The sequence below is a fragment of the Tachypleus tridentatus genome, chromosome 10, assembly GCF_004210375.1.
Source record: "Tachypleus tridentatus isolate NWPU-2018 chromosome 10, ASM421037v1, whole genome shotgun sequence".
NCBI classification, from domain to species: domain Eukaryota; kingdom Metazoa; phylum Arthropoda; class Merostomata; order Xiphosura; family Limulidae; genus Tachypleus; species Tachypleus tridentatus.
The window spans coordinates 19,606,578-19,626,488 of NC_134834.1; the positions used below are offsets into that span (position 1 = coordinate 19,606,578).

General features: G+C 34.0%; 1 protein-coding gene across 1 annotated transcript in view; it reads right to left on the reverse strand.

Annotated features, from left to right (window-relative positions):
* Positions 1-4,487: 4,487 nt before the first annotated feature.
* Positions 4,488-19,911, reverse strand: part of LOC143227980 (uncharacterized) — a 50,982-nt gene continuing 35,558 nt past the window's right edge. The window contains exons 2-3 of the mRNA XM_076459331.1: positions 5,683-6,132; positions 4,488-4,963 (exon numbers count right to left, since the gene is read on the reverse strand). Of these exons, the coding sequence (XP_076315446.1) occupies positions 4,488-4,963; positions 5,683-6,132 (926 nt within the window). The remainder of the gene's footprint in view (positions 4,964-5,682; positions 6,133-19,911) is intronic.

Genomic DNA, 19,911 nt, shown 5'->3' on the forward strand with positions numbered 1-19,911 from the left:
TTCATATATAAATCGTAACAGTTTTACGTTGTATATCCATTTTAAAAGTGTACAACACTGAAAGCCAACGGATCAGTCTCTGTGCAGTACTGTTTTACAAACGTTGTTACACACAATACGTTAACTACCTCAGGCTGATAGTACAGGTATCAAACTGAAATATATGTTGTAGCGCCCTCTCTGAGTGCCTTACTTAGTTTCCTGTAATAAAATACATTTTATATTTTTTAAAACTAATTGCTTTTTGTGTAATTCTAGTTAATGCATCGTAGAAAAATTAGTTTTAAGTTCACATGAGCATGTTCATGTAACGTTTAAAAGTATGTAAGATTAATTTAAATTATAAATTTGTTTTTCGTTTTAATAATATCTAATAATAATAACACTTCCGATTTGCTACATTTCTTTGAAATAATTCTCACAGAATCCTTGCCTTTCGATGTATAAATGATAATCTTAAGGGCTTATAACACTAAAATTCATGATCAAACACTGTAAGGCACGGATAAACTACTATGCAGCTTTTTTGGTTAAAATCAACAAAAATACAGGACTCATAAGCAGTTGGGTTACATTTCAGCAACTATATTTTTCTCACTAACATACTAATTGTGTTAACCATGTTGAAGAATACGGGTGTGAACTTCAAAATGTACCAGAATGAAGCACATATTATTGAATATGAGTCTGTATGGTAATGCTACAATACCAAGTCAAACATTTTTATTTTTAACTTTTCAAATCTGTACGTCTAATTTGACTACTAATTAAAGCTCTATTTAATTACTGGAACGCCTCACAGAATGTTGTATACAGCTACTTGCCAATAACTTTCCCTAACTTTGATTTGATGGATTAGGATCAGTCCACAACAGCACCCTTGCTAGCTGTTTAACTACCGTGTTTCTCCGAAAATAAGACAGGGCTTATATTAATTTTCACTCCAAAATATGACACTAGGGCTTATTTTCGGGGAATGTCTTATTTTGATATATTAAAAAAATGAAGTTACAAAGTAAAACTATTAAGCTAACCATTTAAAATAAACTATTATTAAACTATTAAACTAACTGATTAATACTTAAACAAACTAATTAACTAACTATTAAACTAATTAATAAATTATTATTTTTTATTTCTTTCCTCTTCCTGCCACTCTTAACTAGGGCTTATTTTAAGGGTAGGGCTTATATTAAAACTATCCCCAAAAATCACACTAGGTCTTATTTTATGGGTAGGTCTTATTATCGGAGAAACACGGTAGTTTTGATTAGTCGAGCAGTGGAATTTCACTATTTACTATTATATCTACAGCTCTAAATGCAAAGCGCCTCTTTGCGACAATGTAATGCAAACCTAGAATTCTTGGCTTGTTAGGCCTGTCACATTAAATTGTACTAACGGCTCCTCCCCTACATTCCAGAAAGGGATTGACCTTTAACTTTTCGACTTTTTGTTGGCCTCATTAATTTAACCTAAACTATAATACACAACCTTTTCGACTTGTGATAAAAATACAAAGGATTACGTGTGCATTAATTAACCATTAGGAGTTCCCTAATCTTAATAAATACAAAACCACTTCAGTTTTTTTGTGGGAGATTTCTCAAATATTCAAAATAAAAGTTTTAAATTTCAAAGCATATTATAATTAATATTTGTGTCCTTTGTCAAAAGAATAATGTTACATCCTGGAAGAAGCTATAATAATTTAAATAATGATAACGATAACAATTGTATACAAATAATGATTATTATACTGCATGTATATTTATAAATTGTCACTTTAATACTTTCGAAAATCCTTAATACATGTGTTTATGTAGTTATTAGATTACAAAGTAGGGAAGGTTTAATTTGAAATGGAAACATAAAGTACCAGTGTTTTTGTACTACCGATTGCTATCATAATAATCTACTTCTATGTGTTTAGTGTATATTTATTTTGTTTTTGTTTGTTTCCAAATTTCGCGCAAAGCTATACGAGGTTTATCTGCGCTAGCCGTCTCTAATTTAGCAGTGTAAAACTAGATAGAAAGCAGCTAGTCATCACCACCCACCGCCAACTTTTGGGCTACTCTTTTACCAACGAATAGTGGAATTGATCGTCCCCACGGTTGAAAGGGCGAGCATGTTTGGTGTAACGGGGATTCGATTCCCCGACCCTCAGGTTTCGAGTAGAGCGTCCTAACAACCTGGCCATGGCGGACCTTTATTTTGTCATACTGATTAAACGAAAATAAATAAATAAACCGTATCATAGAATCATGTCTACAAAAATACTGACATAAGCTTTCAAAACATTATTCCCTTTCGAAAGTTAAATTTTTTCCACTTACATGAATAGACCAATATTGTTATCATTGCGTTTGCTATAGTAAGATGCTAAAGAAGTTCAGGTATATTTGTTTTATAACAAAAATTTCGTAAAAATCCACAAAAAATTCATAAAGAAAGTTAAGTCTTTTGCTTTCATGACTAGGCCTATTTGGTTCTCATAACCACACCACCTATAATTCCTAATTACGTCTTTGCGAGCTGAGTAAAATGTGGTATTAAAAGTAAAAATTAAAAAATAAATCTTAATATTCATCAAAAAGTTGAGTGATGCAAAGTGTAAGATCGTAAAGGTACGTTAGTTCTAAAAACTGTTTAGCAATAACAATATATTTCTTTTTTTTTTTTAAATTAATTCCTACAATCGAACTTACACTTAATAAAATTATTGAAGTGATACCATAATAATTAATATATTAAATTATCTCGCACAATATTAACTGAAAACTATTGCGAATGAAAGCTGTATTAACCAGTTTCACAGTCGAATAAATCTTTTTACTAAATTAGCTTCAGTTCAACTAAAGCAGTTTCATAACATGATTTATTTACTCTTCAAAGCTTGAATATGTGTGTATATATATACACACATCCTAAATGTACATATAAGGCATAATTTGTTTTAAATGTCTACCCATTTCTACGTAAAATAAATATGAGATTTGTTATTATTTATCTCGAGGAAATATTCTATAAAACTATTTATTGCTAACTTTCACTACCTAAGGGATAAGATGAACATATAGCGCTATGAAATTACATAACTAGTATTTTACTATAAGTTAATTAATCTATTATCATTAGATGTAAGAAGCAATAATTCAAGCATCATTTTAATAAACTTATACAAATAACAAGTTATTGTCTTGCGGCTTTCACTATTTAAACAGTAGGCCTAATGGATGTGAGCTTTCAACACAAATATTCTTCCGACAGTCGTTATCGATTTATTTAATACATTATTTCCATATTTAACTATCTCATACTTTTTATCTTAATTTAACAAAATTCGGGTTTGCAAGTGTTTTCCTGTTATTTTATTGTTGCTCATTTCCGGTCTAAAGAAAGCGAAATATACACAATAAATTTTAAAAGATCCTGTTCAACCATCGAAAGTGCATCACAAAACATTAAGTTCACAAACATACAATTATCACAGTATTTATAATAATCAATTTACAGTGACCATTTTGTTTAGTTTATAATTGTAAATTTATGAAGTATAGGTGTCGCCACGATATGTAAATATACTGTCCATTGGAATACTTATTTACGTGTTAGGTATTGCTTGTTCTGAATGGAATACCCTCAGTGTTCCGAATCTTCTATAAGATTTGGCACAACATTCATTTTTTTGCTTTGATGCTTTCAATTTACAAATGTTCACAATAAGTCTGCATAGCGTATGAATTTTTGTTTCCTTTCTGTATACAGTATCTTAACTAAACTTTTGAAGTTTGCTTTTCCTTATAAGCCGTGAATGCAAAAACTACCACTTTGAAATCTACTTATAAATAACAGGAAGACGCCATTTTAAAGCATCCACAGTCGTCTTGACTTAGTGACTGTTTCTTTGGCTGAAATGTTGTGAAATATCTCAGCATCAGCCCAAGGTAAGATAATACACATGAACATCTTGGTTGTCCTGCGATCAGTGAGGAACACATTGAAAGGAACAAAAGCCTCTCCACCTTCCACGAAATGTTTAATTTTTGCATATATGTCTGGAAATTCAGCAGCTAAGTTTATTCCTCTTTCCTGCAGGTGACGCTTCATAGCTTCACATTCTTGATGTCTCTCTGTCAGGTCAGATCCAGGTCCTTTAGCTATTGTCAGTATCACAGTTTGAAGGTCATCCTCTGGTTGAGGTGGAGTAAGTCGTAACTTGGTTCCACGCATGATTATGTCTCGCTCCACTAAGGCACCCGCGCCACTGGACATTTCTTGAGTTACACGTACAGCTGCTAGAAGAACAAATTTCTTCCCTGGGTTGTAGCGGTCGCAGAGGGAGCGGATGTGGGCGTACGTGTCAGTACCCATGCCCTGGGGTATTATGTCACCTCGAGGGATATAAGTATTTTGCCCACGAATTGAGCCCCAACCCTTACATATGAAGCCTATGGCATCGTCAATGTTATAAAACACAAGTTTCACAGCTCCCGTCCTCTGGATAGATAGCCTCGCCTTGCACATACCGAGAAGTTACGTCTGGAAATTGGGTCTTGTCTGACTTTTATCAGAATTTGTTGGCACATATTGCTGATCTTTGTGTAAGGACACTGGTCTTGGTGACGATCCCAGTGAGCTTTTCGACAGTGTTTACTACAGTAATAAGTGTAACAATTAGGGCACATACGAAACTTAGCTTGGGCCTCAACTTCAGGCATAACCTTAGTGCATTTGGGGCGATTACACATGATTGATCGTTGTCCCTGAGTTGATTCATTTCGAGATTGTTTCTTATCTAAAGTTGTTACTAGTTCGAAGGTCTGATCGATTGACTCTTGAAAGGAGTAACTCAACTTTTTAGGTGGTTTCTCAGTGTACTGAGTCGGCTCCTGAAGAGAGTGACGCTGACATTGTGGGTCTGGAGTTTTCAGGATAGATTCCTTGAAGTCCATCGAATCTAGGAAAGAATAACGGGTTCTGTGATGGACGTTTGAAAATAGTTTAAAAATATACCAATAGATACTGAAAAACAAAACTACGTTTTAAGTAACGTTGCTCTCTTGCAATGTAACAAAGCCTGATTTGCTATTAAAACTCGTAGCTAAATGAAGATTCTTTGTCGTACAAGTACGTGTAGTTTTTGAAAATATTTACAATGAAGAGATTTAATTTAGGGAGATAATAAAAATAAACCGACATAACTGTAGGAAAAAAGAAACACTCAGTTATATTAATGCGAAAAAACTTAATGTTATCTGTAGGGACGGTACATAAAAAAATGAAAGATATAAGGTAATCATATATATATATATAACTACTATTACGTTTCTCACTTACAAAACCGGAAACGTGAACAAAGAACTATCGGTACTAGATACCTAGGATTACAAATATCCAATAACGTTCATGCTGATTTTAATGCATGTACGTTCATATGATGTACAAGAGTCGGAAATAGAGTAAACTACTATAACTTGGTCAACAGATTTCTTACAATACATTTTTATTGTGTGCTTTTGTTCACATACTTTGTGAATTTGAAAATGCTTTAACCAGACTCTTGTCCCAGTATTTTGTCAAATCACGCTACTTGGTCAAGCTCAGGTATTCTATTAAAAACTGACAGGTACATCATATTGGGTCAGGTGAGCGTGCAGGTCAACATGTGCCACCTACCTTGACGTCCCTTCGTCTTCTGGGATGTCTCTTTCACAAGCTTGTCATTTGTGTCTATTCTCAGGGCAAGCCCAAAGTCGGATTCCACAGTCGTGGATGACAAGCTCGAATACGACTTTTCTTCTGTCGCTGTCGGTTCAAAAGGTCCTTCTTCATGATAAGGGCACTCTTTGGCACCCACGTGACTACTGAGAATAGCTGCAGACGAAGTCTTGTCAGCAGGTAACTCTTGGTGAGATTCCACTTTTTCGGTCCAGTCACTAGCAGAAGAAATTCTCCCTTCTCGTGTTCCATGGGCTGAGCCAAGCATCTGAGGAGCAATTGGACTACTGCGTCGTGACGTCACGGGGCTAGAAGATCGAGAACTGGAAGGTATGGCTAGAAGGGAATCCAGAACGTCATCTAGTGACGTAATAATCTCTTCTCGTTCTTTCTCGAAATAATCTAGGCCTAAGAAGCAAATAAAGAATGAGAAAAAATGTTTGATAATGTAAGTCGTGTATGAAAAACACAAAACTTTGAGATACCGGCTGTTAATTATTATACGTAAGAAGAATTACATGTTTGTTCGTTGTTGTTTTTATTGCAAATGCTGATCACAACCGTAAAGTAGTTCCAGTTAACTCAAAACCAAGTTTTCTGTTAGGAACTCAGTAAGGGTTAATAAGAACGTCTGAGTGAGAGTGAAGAACAGTGAATAATAATACACCAACTTTACCACAACCTATATACACTTTCACCCAGTACTAGGACTCTTCAGGTCGTCCAGAATACGACTTGTGCGAGAGGGTTGAGACATCATATATAAAAGCAAATTATTTATCAAAACGTATTCGCCTGGTGTGGCCAGGTGATTAAAGGCACTCGTAATCTGAAGGTCGTGGGTTCGAATCCCCCTCACACCAAACATGTTTGCCCTTTCAGCCGTGAGGGCGTTATAATGTGACGGTCAATCCCCCTATTCGTTGGTAAAAGAGTAGCCGAAGACTTGGCGGTAAGTGGTGATAACTAACTGCTTTCCCTCTAGTCTTACACTGCTAAATTAGGGACAGATAGCCGTCGTGTATTTTTGCGCGAAATTCAAAAACAAATAAGAAAGTGTTATGGTATGAATTGAAAAAAATTGTTATTTTTATCTCCGTCAAACGACATCAAGGTAAAGAGCATTTAACATTATTTATTTATCTACGAAGGTTTGTTTGTTTTGAATTAAGCACAACGCTACACAATGGGCTATTTGTGCTCTGCGCACCACAGGTATCGAAACCCGGTTTCTAGCGATGTAAATCCGCAAACATACAGCTGTACTACTGGGGGCTCGCGAAGTTCAACCTCCGGTTCTTAGTGTTATAAGCTCACGAGTTTACCGTGCGCCATCAGTGAGCAGATATGTATATCAGGAACAAATGTATGATATGTGAAGTGCTCTATCCAAATATAATATTCATAAAGAAAATTTCATAAAGCTTTGAATAATTAATCAAGAGACACATTACCTTATTAAATAATAAATTTCCTGCGTCAAGCGACTTCTTGTGTTGAATTAATTTATTTGAATAATTTATATAAAGAAATTCTGATTTAAGTGATTTGAAAAATAAAACTTTGTGATCTTTATAAATAAGTATAGCGTCTTATTAACAAAAACAAAACGAAATACTTGTTTGTTTTGAAATTCGCGCAAAGCTACTCGAGGGCTATCTGCGCTAGCTGTCACTAATTTTGCAGTGTGAGACTAGAGAGAAGGCAGCTAGTCATCACCACCCACCTCCAACTCCTGGTCTACTCTTTTACCAACGAATACTGGGATTGACCGTAACATTATAACGCCCCCACTGCTGAAAGGCAATCGGGATTCGAACCCGCAGCCCTCGGATTACGAGTCGAACACCTTAATACGCTTGGCCATGCCGGGACTATAGTGGTGGCAAAATTAGAAATCATTAAATTTACCATGCTTTTATACTTGCTTCCTCCTAGTGGTGGTAACTCTGAAGGCTTATAAGACTAAAAACCGAGTTTCGATACTTGTAGTGAGCACAACAAACAAACAAAATTTATACTTGTTACAATATAAAAAAAACTGTTTTGAAAACTTAGAAAAATATACACGTGGGAAACGAATGCAAGAGTTGGACGCTGATTTTTCCTTCTACTAATAACTAGGTTTATGGAATGTTTAAAACATCGGTTAAAATAGATTGAATGAGTTTCTATATAGCAAGACCAAAAACGTGTTTAATTATTTGAAAAAAAGAAAGACCATAATTGAAAATAGTAACTAATTACCTTTTCTGTGTACCATATGCTATATGAGAGCTTAAGTGAATCTGAGAACTTAAAACGATGAAAATATAGTTTCATTATCTGCAGTGGGTAACAGTCCACTGAGTAGTTTGGCGTTTAACACCAAAATGGTGTGTTTTTCTTATAACAAAGCCACATCGGGCTATCTGCTGAACCCACCCAGGGTAATCGAACCCCTGATTTTAGCATTGTAAATCCGTAGACTTACCGCAGTACTAGTGGGGATCCAACACCAAAAGGAACATGAAAATTATTCTGCTAGTTTGCAGCGCCATCTCTTAGCCTATATGTGATTGAGAAATTCATAGAAGAATGGGGAAAAGTTTAGACGATTAATTATTTTCAGCAATTGGTTTAGCAGTTTATTTCTTGCGTCCATTTATTCCCTGGCAGTGGGTCCTCGTTTGTGTTATGATAAAATAGAAATACAAACCCGAAAGAGAATTAAAGTACAAGGACTCAGAGACTAAAAAAAAAATAAAATTATTCGAGTGCAAAATTAATATTCTTATTAGGATTTTATAATGACACTGAGACATGAATTATTTTGTCCTGAAGTTAAATAATTATTTTTCTTTATTACCTAAGAAACTGTTTATAAAACCGTCTTCTGATAGCGCTGTAAACTGTCAATATATTATCTTCAATTTTCAGAAGTTTATTTTCTTTTCTTCCTTTAACAAATATTACGTCTGTAAACGTACCTACTGGCGCCCCCTATCTAGTGAGGGTAATTTGTGAAAGTATAAATAAGTCGCTAGAAAAGTCGTACTGGTGTTAACATGGCAGCAGTATTACAATTAACAAAGTGGTGAAAATCACAACTGGTTCTATTTTGGTTTGTTTTTGGTTTTTTTTTATAAACCAGCTATGAGAGTCCAGTACAGCTATTTACAGTATCGATTCTGATATTTAACTCACCAGCTATTTGTAATATAGTTCCCAGTATTGTACGAAAGGCCTGCTGGGTAATGTTTGTGAGAAAGGTTGAATAGCAACACCATCTTCATAAGCTTCCGAAATCCGTAATAAACAAGTTAAGAAGATTCTTGGGAGAAAAATACTTATAACCAGTTTTGGAACACCAGGAGATTATTTATTGTTCACATTATAATAAATAACCTTTATTATTCTTTCACCAAATTCTGTGTAGACAACTTTTATCTCATAGCTGTTATAAAACGAAATAAAAATTTCCTTTCGCAATATTTACAAATCTCATAAATCCATGTAAAACATGACCAACGACTTTAGAATTACTAAATAATGTTTACAGTTAAATGTTAATTAATCGTTTCCACGTGACAATTAATATGTAAACTATTATTGTATAATTTTATCGTCATAACAATGAATATGTAAACTATTATTGTATAATTTTTATCGTCATAACAATGAATATGTAAACTATTATTGTATAATTTTTATCGTCATAACAATGAATATGTAAACTATTATTGTATAATTTTATTGTCATAACAATGAATATGTAAACTATTATTGTATAATTTTTATTGTCATAACAATGAATATGTAAACTATTATTGTATAATTTTTATCGTCATAACAATGAATATGTAAACTATTATTGTATAATTTTTATCGTCATAACAATGAATATGTAAACTATTATTGTATAATTTTTATCGTCATAACAATGAATATGTAAACTATTATTGTATAATTTTTATCGTCATAACAATGAATATGTAAACTATTATTGTATAATTTTTATCGTCATAACAATGAATATGTAAACTATTATTGTATAATTTTTATTGTCATAACAATGAATATGTAAACTATTATTGTATAATTTTTATCGTCATAACAATGAATATGTAAACTATTATTGTATAATTTTTATCGTCATAACAATGAATATGTAAACTATTATTGTATAATTTTTATCGTCATAACAATGAATATGTAAACTATTATTGTATAATTTTTATCGTCATAACAATGAATATGTAAACTATTATTGTATAATTTTTATCGTCATAACAATGAATATGTAAACTATTATTGTATAATTTTTATCGTCATAACAATGAATATGTAAACTATTATTGTATAATTTTTATTGTCATAACAATGAATATGTAAACTATTATTGTATAATTTTTTATCGTCATAACAATGAATATGTAAACTATTATTGTATAATTTTTATTATCATAACAATGAATATGTAAACTATTATTGTATAATTTTTTATCGTCATAACAATGAATATGTAAACTATTATTGTATAATTTTTATCGTCATAACAATGAATATGTAAACTATTATTGTATAATTTTTATCGTCATAACAATGAATATGTAAACTATAATTGTATAATTTTTATCGTCATAACAATGAATATGTAAACTATAATTGTATAATTTTTATTGTCATAACAACGAATATGTAAACTATAATTGTATAATTTTTATTCTCATTATTTTTACATGAAGATCAATATGTTAATTTTATTGAATGATTTATCACCTTATTATAATGGACGAAGCGTGTATATAGTATCTATCTATGTATATGACCGAAACAATAATGTCTGATGTCATCATTTTTAAGTAGCGATTAATGTGAAAGCTTTTAAATGAATTTAAGATAAACAAAGTAAGAACCTCGGGTAACATCAGTTCAGTCGTTTCTTTAGGGTTATTTCATTTTTCGTTTTGCGTTCACATGCGTGTCATATACTTGAACACATTTTAAACATCTTTATCTTACTTTCCATATTTCTTTGTACGTGAGAGTTTAGTTCTTAGTATATTTCGAAGTAGTAATAAATACTTTTTACACACAAAAAATTAAACAAACGGCATGTCATCTTGGAACACATTGGGCGTCCCACTGCAATACTTTACAGTACGTTACATGTCATCTTGGAACACATTGGGCGTCCCACTGCAATATTTTACAGTACGTTACATGTCATCTTGGAACACATTGGGCGTCCCACTGCAATATTTTACAGTACGTTACATGTCATCTTGGAACACATTGGGCGTCCCACTGCAATACTTTACAGTACGTTACATGTCATCTTGGAACACATTGGGCGTCCCACTGCAATATTTTACAGCACGTTACATGTCATCTTGGAACACATTGGGCGTCCCACTGCAATACTTTACAGTACGTTACAAGTCATCTTGGAACACATTGGGCGTCCCACTGCAATATTTTACAGCACGTTACATGTCATCTTGGAACACATTGGGCGTCCCACTGCAATACTTTACAGTACGTTACATGTCATCTTGGAACACATTGGGCGTCCCACTGCAATATTTTACAGTACGTTACATGTCATCTTGGAACACATTGGGCGTCCCACTGCAATATTTTACAGTACGTTACATGTCATCTTGGAACACAATGGGCGTCCCACTGCAATATTTTACAGTACGTTACATGTCATCTTGGAACACATTGGGCGTCCCACTGCAATACTTTACAGTACGTTACATGTCATCTTGGAACACACTGGGCGTCCCACTGCAATACTTTACAGTACGTTACATGTCATCTTGGAACACATTGGGCGCCCCACTGCAATATTTTACAGTACGTTACATGTCATCTTGGAACACATTGGGCGTCCCACTGCAATACTTTACAGTACGTTACATGTCATCTTGGAACACATTGGGCGTCCCACTGCAATATTTTACAGTACGTTACATGTCATCTTGGAACACGTTGGGCGTCCCACTGCAATATTTTACAGTACGTTACATGTCATCTTGGAACACGTTGGGCGTCCCACTGCAATATTTTACAGTACGTTACATGTCATCTTGGAACACATTGGGCGTCCCACTGCAATATTTTACAGTACGTTACATGTCATCTTGGAACACACTGGGCGTCCCACTGCAATATTTTACAGTACGTTACATGTCATCTTGGAACACACTGGGCGTCCCACTGCAATATTTTACAGTATGCTACATGTCATCTTGGAACACATTGGGCGTCCCACTGCAATATTTTACAGTACGTTACATGTCATCTTGGAACACATTGGGCGTCCCACTGCAATACTTTACAGTACGTTACATGTCATCTTGGAACACATTGAGCGTCCCACTGCAATATTTTACAGTATTTTACATGTCATCTTGGAACACATTGGGCGTCCCACTGCAATATTTTACAGTACGTTACATGTCATCTTGGAACACACTGGGCGTCCCACTGCAATATTTTACAGTACGTTACATGTCATCTTGGAACACATTGGGCGTCCCACTGCAATACTTTACAGCACGTTATGACTTTTACACACGCATTTATATGTTTCAACAGAATGATATTTTGTATATTATTTTCATAAATTTGTTAATTAAGTTACTTGTTTTTATAATTTTGTTAATCAAGTTACTCCTTTTTATAATATTTTAAATTAAGTTACTCCTTTTTATAATATTTTAAATTAAGTTACTACTTTATATAATATTTTTAATTAAGTTATTATAATTTTGCTAATTTAGTTATTACTTTTTATAATATTTTTAATTAAGTTTCTCATTTTTATAATTTTGTTAGTTTAGTTATTCCTTTTTATAATATTTTTAATTAAGCTACTACTTTTATATAATATTTTTAATTAAGTTATAAAAATTTTGTTAATTAAGTTAGTTGTGTTTTATAATTTTGTTAATTACGTTATTACTTTTTATAATATTTTAAATCAAGTTACTCCTTTTTATAATATTTTAAATCAAGTTACTCCTTTTTATAATTTTGTTAATTAAGTTATTCCTTTTATATAATATTTTACTTGTTATGTTATTACGTTTTGTAATATTATTTTCAAGTTCCTTTATTTATCATTTTTGCATGTTACCTTAACACACGAATTATCATAGAAATTATAAGTTTCTAGTCACTGCCGTATCGATATGTAAAGTTATTAATATTCATAGTATTTCTTAATCATACACAAAATAATAATAGTCTCTCTTATGATGAATATAAATCAAAACGTGTAGCTTTGTCACCGACACATAATTTATAAATTAGTTTTCAACAGAGTACTTTTAGTCGTGTCACCGACAGAAGCATGATTATATACAATACAGTTGCCATTGTCTGTTTATCTGTCCGGAAATTATTTCGCGCATTTCACGATTAAATGCTACAAACCTCGTATCTTTAAAAGGCCTTTGTTTGAGGAATCCGGAATGCATATTGGCTTTTCAATTCAGGATAACCTTACCTGTTCTTTTGCTCAGTTAATTTTTGTAACGCAGTAACTATGTTACGCGATGGCACAATACCGTTGTCATCACGTGACAACTGGTTTCGATTTGAACTTTAGCTTTCCCATTTGCAAAGCACATTACCCGAACAACACTTTGAATCCGCGTGTAATTTCCTTTGAAAATTAATGTCACACTAAATACAATTGCTATGGGTTTTCTCGACGCAATTAGATCTAAAATACGCTTCAGCAATCATTTCAAAGTTATACCTGTATCACTTTATGAACACGTATTTAGACGTTTCTGCATTATCAGCTAAGTTTGCCTTCATTACAACTTCACATTTACTTTGTTTTGCAATAACGTAGCTTCGGTCTTGGACTACCCTTTTACCAACGAATAGTGGGATTGACCGTCACATTATAACGCACCCACGGCTGAAGGAGCGAGCATGTTTGGTACGATAGGGATTCGAACCCGCGACTCTCAAATTACGAGTAGAGTGCCTTAATCATATCGAGCACAGATGTAGTTATTTAAAACGATCTCTTTAATTATGCTGGAAGATTTAGGATTCTTTTACTTTGAATTTGTATGATTGGTTGAATTCGTGGGGAGATTTTTAGATCATTTCTCATATGAGATGTACATCTATTATTAATGTTTTTCAAACAAAACTGACCTAAAGAAGTGAGAAACGGTTAGAAAATAAGAGATTAAATTAATTAGCGACCTGTCCAGATTGTAGCATAACTAATTATATTAAAATAATATTTTTTTTCAAGCTGCTTTTGCATACACACGAAAAATGTAAAAAAAAGACAGTTGAAACCGTGACACAAGGAATTTGTGTAATTAATTATTATTTAGGTAATAAAAACGTTTTTAGATGAAATATAGATGCAAAAATGTTGTTTTCCCTTGTAAAATTGTGATCGATATTTTTTTAAACCATTGTGTTTAATCACGTGTTAGTTTAACGTAAATTGGTAACATATTGTGAAAAAATAATAAGTTGAAAGAAACAAAACGATGCAATAGAACATAATGTTCAATTTATTACACAAATAAAGAAAAACCTTCTAGTGGAACAAAATACAAATACAATGCATTACAATATTGTTACACAGCATAAAGTAAAACATAATCAGTGAAGTTAGTGCAAAACAAAAATAATAACAGAGAAACTAATACCATGAAAATAAGAAATTAGAACAGAAACTTACTAATGTCAAAGTATATTCATATCTAACTAACAGATGGCGCTACTACTGCTTATTAAGCACTTTGCAGAGGGTTATGTTCCTGTCTCTATGTTTCACTTATATGACTTCCTATTAACTATTATTACGAATATATTATAATATTGAACTTGTAATAAACTCATTATGGTAATAACACCGTTACACAACGCTTTAGGTACTTTTATATATATATCTCTTTACATTGTTATATATTACTACAAAATTGACATTAAAAAAACATCTGGCATTTACCTTACCTTTTATAGATCCTTATTAATTAACAAGTTTAAATATGAACAAATACGTTGATACACTGCTCATCTAGGTACAGAATTTTGTCAAAGATTAAATAAAGTGACCTAATTTTTACTTAAAGGTCAGTTGATTCTATATTTCTTTAACTCGGGAGTAAAATTGTTTAATAGAACCGCATCAATTTTTGTTTGTTTCAGGTAATTGTGCTGAGCTACAGAAGGGCTATCCGCGCTTGTTCCTAATTTTGGACCCACAACTAGCTTGTCAACAACTCCCACTGCTGTGCAACTGTAATAGAACTGTTGAAGTGACTGTCACCCTTATTATGCATCAAGGCACAAGTTTTTGCGGTAGCGAAACAAGTACCGGAATAACAGTTCGGCCCACTGTTCATTAAACCATGTCCCTTGTGTTAAAAGTACCCTCTGTCCCTTGCCTATTAAAAATTCAGCGGTTTTATTTTATAAGTTAGTTGACAGAAGACGTAATTACCAATAACTTTAGTATTTATTTACATATCGCAGGGACATTGATAAGTGTGTTATTTGTTGTCACAATGCAAGAATATTTTGTTTCACGCGCTTAGCATCACTTACCTGAGACAAACACACGTCTTTTATGTCTTCTATGATTCTTAGCAAAAGTTAATTCGTAGCGAAGACGGAACGCACTTTTATCACGGTTCTCTTGTGATTTCTACGTTTTGTCATATGAGCTAAACGTATCGTTATCCGAGGCCCACTGTTGTCTCCAAACTAAGACATTTGTTGCTAGTGTTTGGGGATTTTACGCATTATACTAACGTGAAATAAACCGCCATCGATTATAAAAACTTGGTAGTGTATTAATATCTCTATTTATTTGTTTACAATGTTCTCACCCCTTGCTTTAAAAAAAAAATCAAATTACGACGTTGATATCTGTGAATTAATAGCTACTTTTAACAGCTTTCCTTTAAGGGGAACTTTCAACACTAAGAACAAATGGATTGGATATCACATAATTCTAATGTAACAATATTTCGCTACACCCTATCCATAGCTACCAATGAGCTAAACCAGTGGTTCCTAACAAGGGAGGCGAGATAACGTTTGTTTTGGCCACCTTCACCTTTATTCTTAAATAAATAATTACTGTGAGGGGTGCGAGAATATATTAAAAATTTTTTTAGGGGTGCGGAGCATAAAAAAGGTTGGGAACCACTGAGCTAAACCATGATAAATTCAATGAAGGTTCTGGGTCAGAACGACACATTTTGTTGTCACCTTACGAATTTCAACTAAAATATTTCTCATTCAAATCTGTAGATATATTTTCCCCACATTCTTTCTTATTTGCCAGTTGATACTAAATCAGAGGCGTATACTAGATCTGTCTTTTGTTTCCCACAAGTCACTACCCAAGAGGCTTTTCGTTTAATCAGGCTGAACAAGAATTCATCTTGGACAGTGATTTGAGGGACACAACCACTAGCTGGGCCTAAAATGATATTTTAACATTAGCTTCTGTAATGACATATAAACTTAAAATATGTGTTTGTTTTCACCATGGCCCCTCTGACCCTACCAGGCCAATCTCAATCAAAATTTGTTTGGAAACACCAAGGACTATGAGGAATCTCCTAAGGGGCTATAATTGAACTCAACTCTGTTTCTATTTTGTAAAACCTGTTGGTTAATTACTCCAAGCCTATTCGGTCAAACTCAGACAATCTTGATAGATTGACGTTTGAGAGAATGTTTAATATTCTGAAGGGATTCAAGGTCAAAATTACTGGATTGTTTCTCAAACAATCATGTTTTCCTCACAGTCAACGAGATGTAGAATGTTGGATCACCTCAAAGTTGTTATTTATTGGTAGATGGAAAACAAACTGTAAATGTTGTTTATGAAGACATTTTGTTATTATTTTAAATTTTTAACATAAAGTTTGTGTTCAAGTTACTTTGAAACATATAATTGCTATTAAATGTATACTGTTTCAGTCAAATTGAAATATTTCATGTTGACGGGTATTTCAGCTTGTCTATATATATATATATTTCTGGTTTCGGGGCTGTACGCTGTCATATATTTCGAAAATCCACTCGCGGTAACCACCTTGTAGGATGGTTTTTAAATACGTGAGATAATACTCTATAAAATTTTAACAGATCACTGTAAGGGCGAGAGTATTGTTGAACCAAAGGATCAACATGGATTCAAATCAATAATGGGTGTGTCTAGCAGGCGAGATCTTCGACGTGAATTATTTACTCTCAAACACAGGTTTAGACTGCTGACAAATTGTATAACGAAAGAAAGAAGACACGGTTAGAAACAGATAACCCTCTGAAAACAGAGTTTAAAATACTGAGATATTCGGGGTGGGTATAGACCCTCCATAAGATACAATTGCCCCTGGGGGGTAAGGATCTTTATGTAACATTTCTATGTTGGCGAAGTTGTCAATGTCTTTGCTTTGAACTGTGGGTACGTGTTTGTAAAGGCAAACAAGGAGCCTCCATGATTGTTATCTATTAATAGCTACTCTATGAATTTTAAACATGTATCCGTTGTAACACTTGATCTCTAAAAGTCTAAAATATAATTCGAATACTGGTTGAAAGTGTAATATTTTTTTTAGGACACGACTCTCTCATAAGTTTGTTTTAAAAATATTGGACGTGGGTAAATGTTTTTTATCTACAAAAGAGTATTAAAAGGGGATTTTTTTAGTATTTAAGTTGTGGTTATTTTCTGATAAAGTAAGCTAACATAAGATGGCACAAAACATGCTTGGTGTGCCATCACGAATGTGGTCTGTTTGTATTAAGAACGTTTACAGCAAGCAACAGAAAGAACCAGTTATATATTACATGTCATATCCAAAGACGTTTCACACAACTCTCTACTTTCTGTGGTGAACACTGCACGAATAAGCGACTGACGTTACAAAACACGATACTTATAAAGGGAATTTTATGTAATTTCTATGTGAAAAACAATTTTGAAACGCTGCGTGAATCGGAAATTAGAAATAAATATTTTTTTTTACTAAATATGTAGATTTTCCAACGAGCTGAGCTTTATAAGGTTTGTTTGTTTGGAGTAAGAACAAACCTGGGTATCTGTGCTTTGCCTACTTCGGGTATAGAAACCCTGTATCTGGTGTTGTAAGTTTGCAGACACTTGGATGTGCTAGTGTTTGTGTGGGTGGAGGTTGTTATGTACCTTGACAGGTTGAGAAGTGATGTGGACGTGATGTTATTTTTAAGTCAGTAATTACTGAAAATCTGATACTTACCTCTTGATTGTATGAGCTAATATCTGTCTGTTTTTTAAATCACGAAAATAGTACATGGCTTAAAAAAATAATTTGGTTTATTTTAAATTTCGCACAAAGCTACACGAGGGCTATCTGTGCTAGCCGTTCCTAATTTAGCAGTGTAAGACTAGAGAGAAGGCAGCTAGTCATCACCATCCACCGCCAACTCTTGGGCTACCCTTTTACCAACGAATAGTGGGATTGACCGTCACGTATAACGCCCCCAGGGCTGAAAGGGCGAACATGTTTGGTGCGACGGGGATTCGAACTCGCGACCCTCAGATTACGAGTCGAACGCCTTAACTCGCCTGGCCATGCCGGACTCTTTATAAAAAAATTCATCTTATGATTGGTGAAGTTGCACCCTGCTCACTATTATTGGTTGAAATCAGAAAGCATCAAACTGGTTGACTTTTCACTTTGTGCCATTATTGAAAACTAGCCTGACGTCATCAGTTTAGACGTTTTGTCGAAAATTACAAAATATGCACGTGCAATTGTGATTGCTTTCGAAATGTCCAATATGACATATAGTTCTTACGTTTCTGTTGTCTTTGTACTTATTGTTGAATAAAAGGATTGCAGTAGGTTCTATACGTCATACAGAAATGGAGATATAACTGATAAGCAGAACTCCGAAACGTATATATTATATGTATATTATATAGAATTCTCCTCTCAAAGGAAAACAACTGATTAGGCAGCTGTCCGTCTACCTGTCCTGAAAGATGCTGGGTCTATCATCTGGCGTCCTCTTTAGTGCATATGTTGTTAACTGGAAACTGCCCCGTCGGGACCTACATACGGGGAATAAACTGTTACCATCAGTGAATTAACTTATGAACTGTTAGTAATGGAGTTGCTTAACCTCGTTCATTATTGGTTAGTTTGTTTGTTTGTTGTTTTCTTATAACAAAGCCACGTCAAGCTATCTGCTGAGTCCACCGAGAGAAATCGAACCCCTGGTTTTAGCGTTGTAAATACCTAGACTTACCGCGGGCGATCATTTATGAAGACTGTTTGTTTGTTTTTGAAATTCGCGCAAAGCTACTCGAGGGCTATCTGCGCTAGCCGTCCCTAATTTAGTAGTGTAAGACAGCTAGCCATCACCACCCACCGCCAATTCTTGGGCTACTCTTTTACCAACGAATAATGAGATTGACCGTCACATTATAACGCTCCGACGGCTAAAAGGGCGAGCATGTTTGGTGCGATTATAAAGATTGGGGAAACAAAACGTCTGAGTAAAGTAGGATAAAAAAACAGAAAACAAACAAGCAAACAGGGAAAAATATAAAATTATTGAAATAATTTAACGTGTTAAGCAGTTTCGAAAAGCAAACACAACGTGCTGGAAACGTAAAGTTAAGAAGAAACAAGAAAACTTTCACCCAGACTCACGAATTTTGTTCGTTTGAGAATTTCGCGCAGAGCTACAGGTTATTTGGGTGTAGCCGCACCGACAGGTTACACTGATAGTAGACGGAAGGCGAGGCAGCAACTTAATATCATCTCTTCCCCCGCCAGTTCTTGGGTTACTCTCATCTGATCGATTGGTGGAATTTGACCGTTACTCTTGTGGTGTAACCACGGTTTCAAAATGAAGAAAGTGCTTTTTAATGGACGCAAACCGTCAATACTCGCATTAACAGCATTGAAACGTGTGTCACTGGGCCACGCCCGGCGTTCTAGTTGCGAAGTTTCAAGTATAATTCAGGTGAAAGTAATTATCACCATATCTGTTCAATCTTTCACAATGTCTGGCGATACGAAACATGTTATTTATAAGTGTTGTTACGTCAGGACGGCTGGCGATACGAAACATGTTATTTATAAGTGTTGTTACGTTATGACGGCTGGCGATACGAAACACGTTATTTGTAAGTGCTACTAC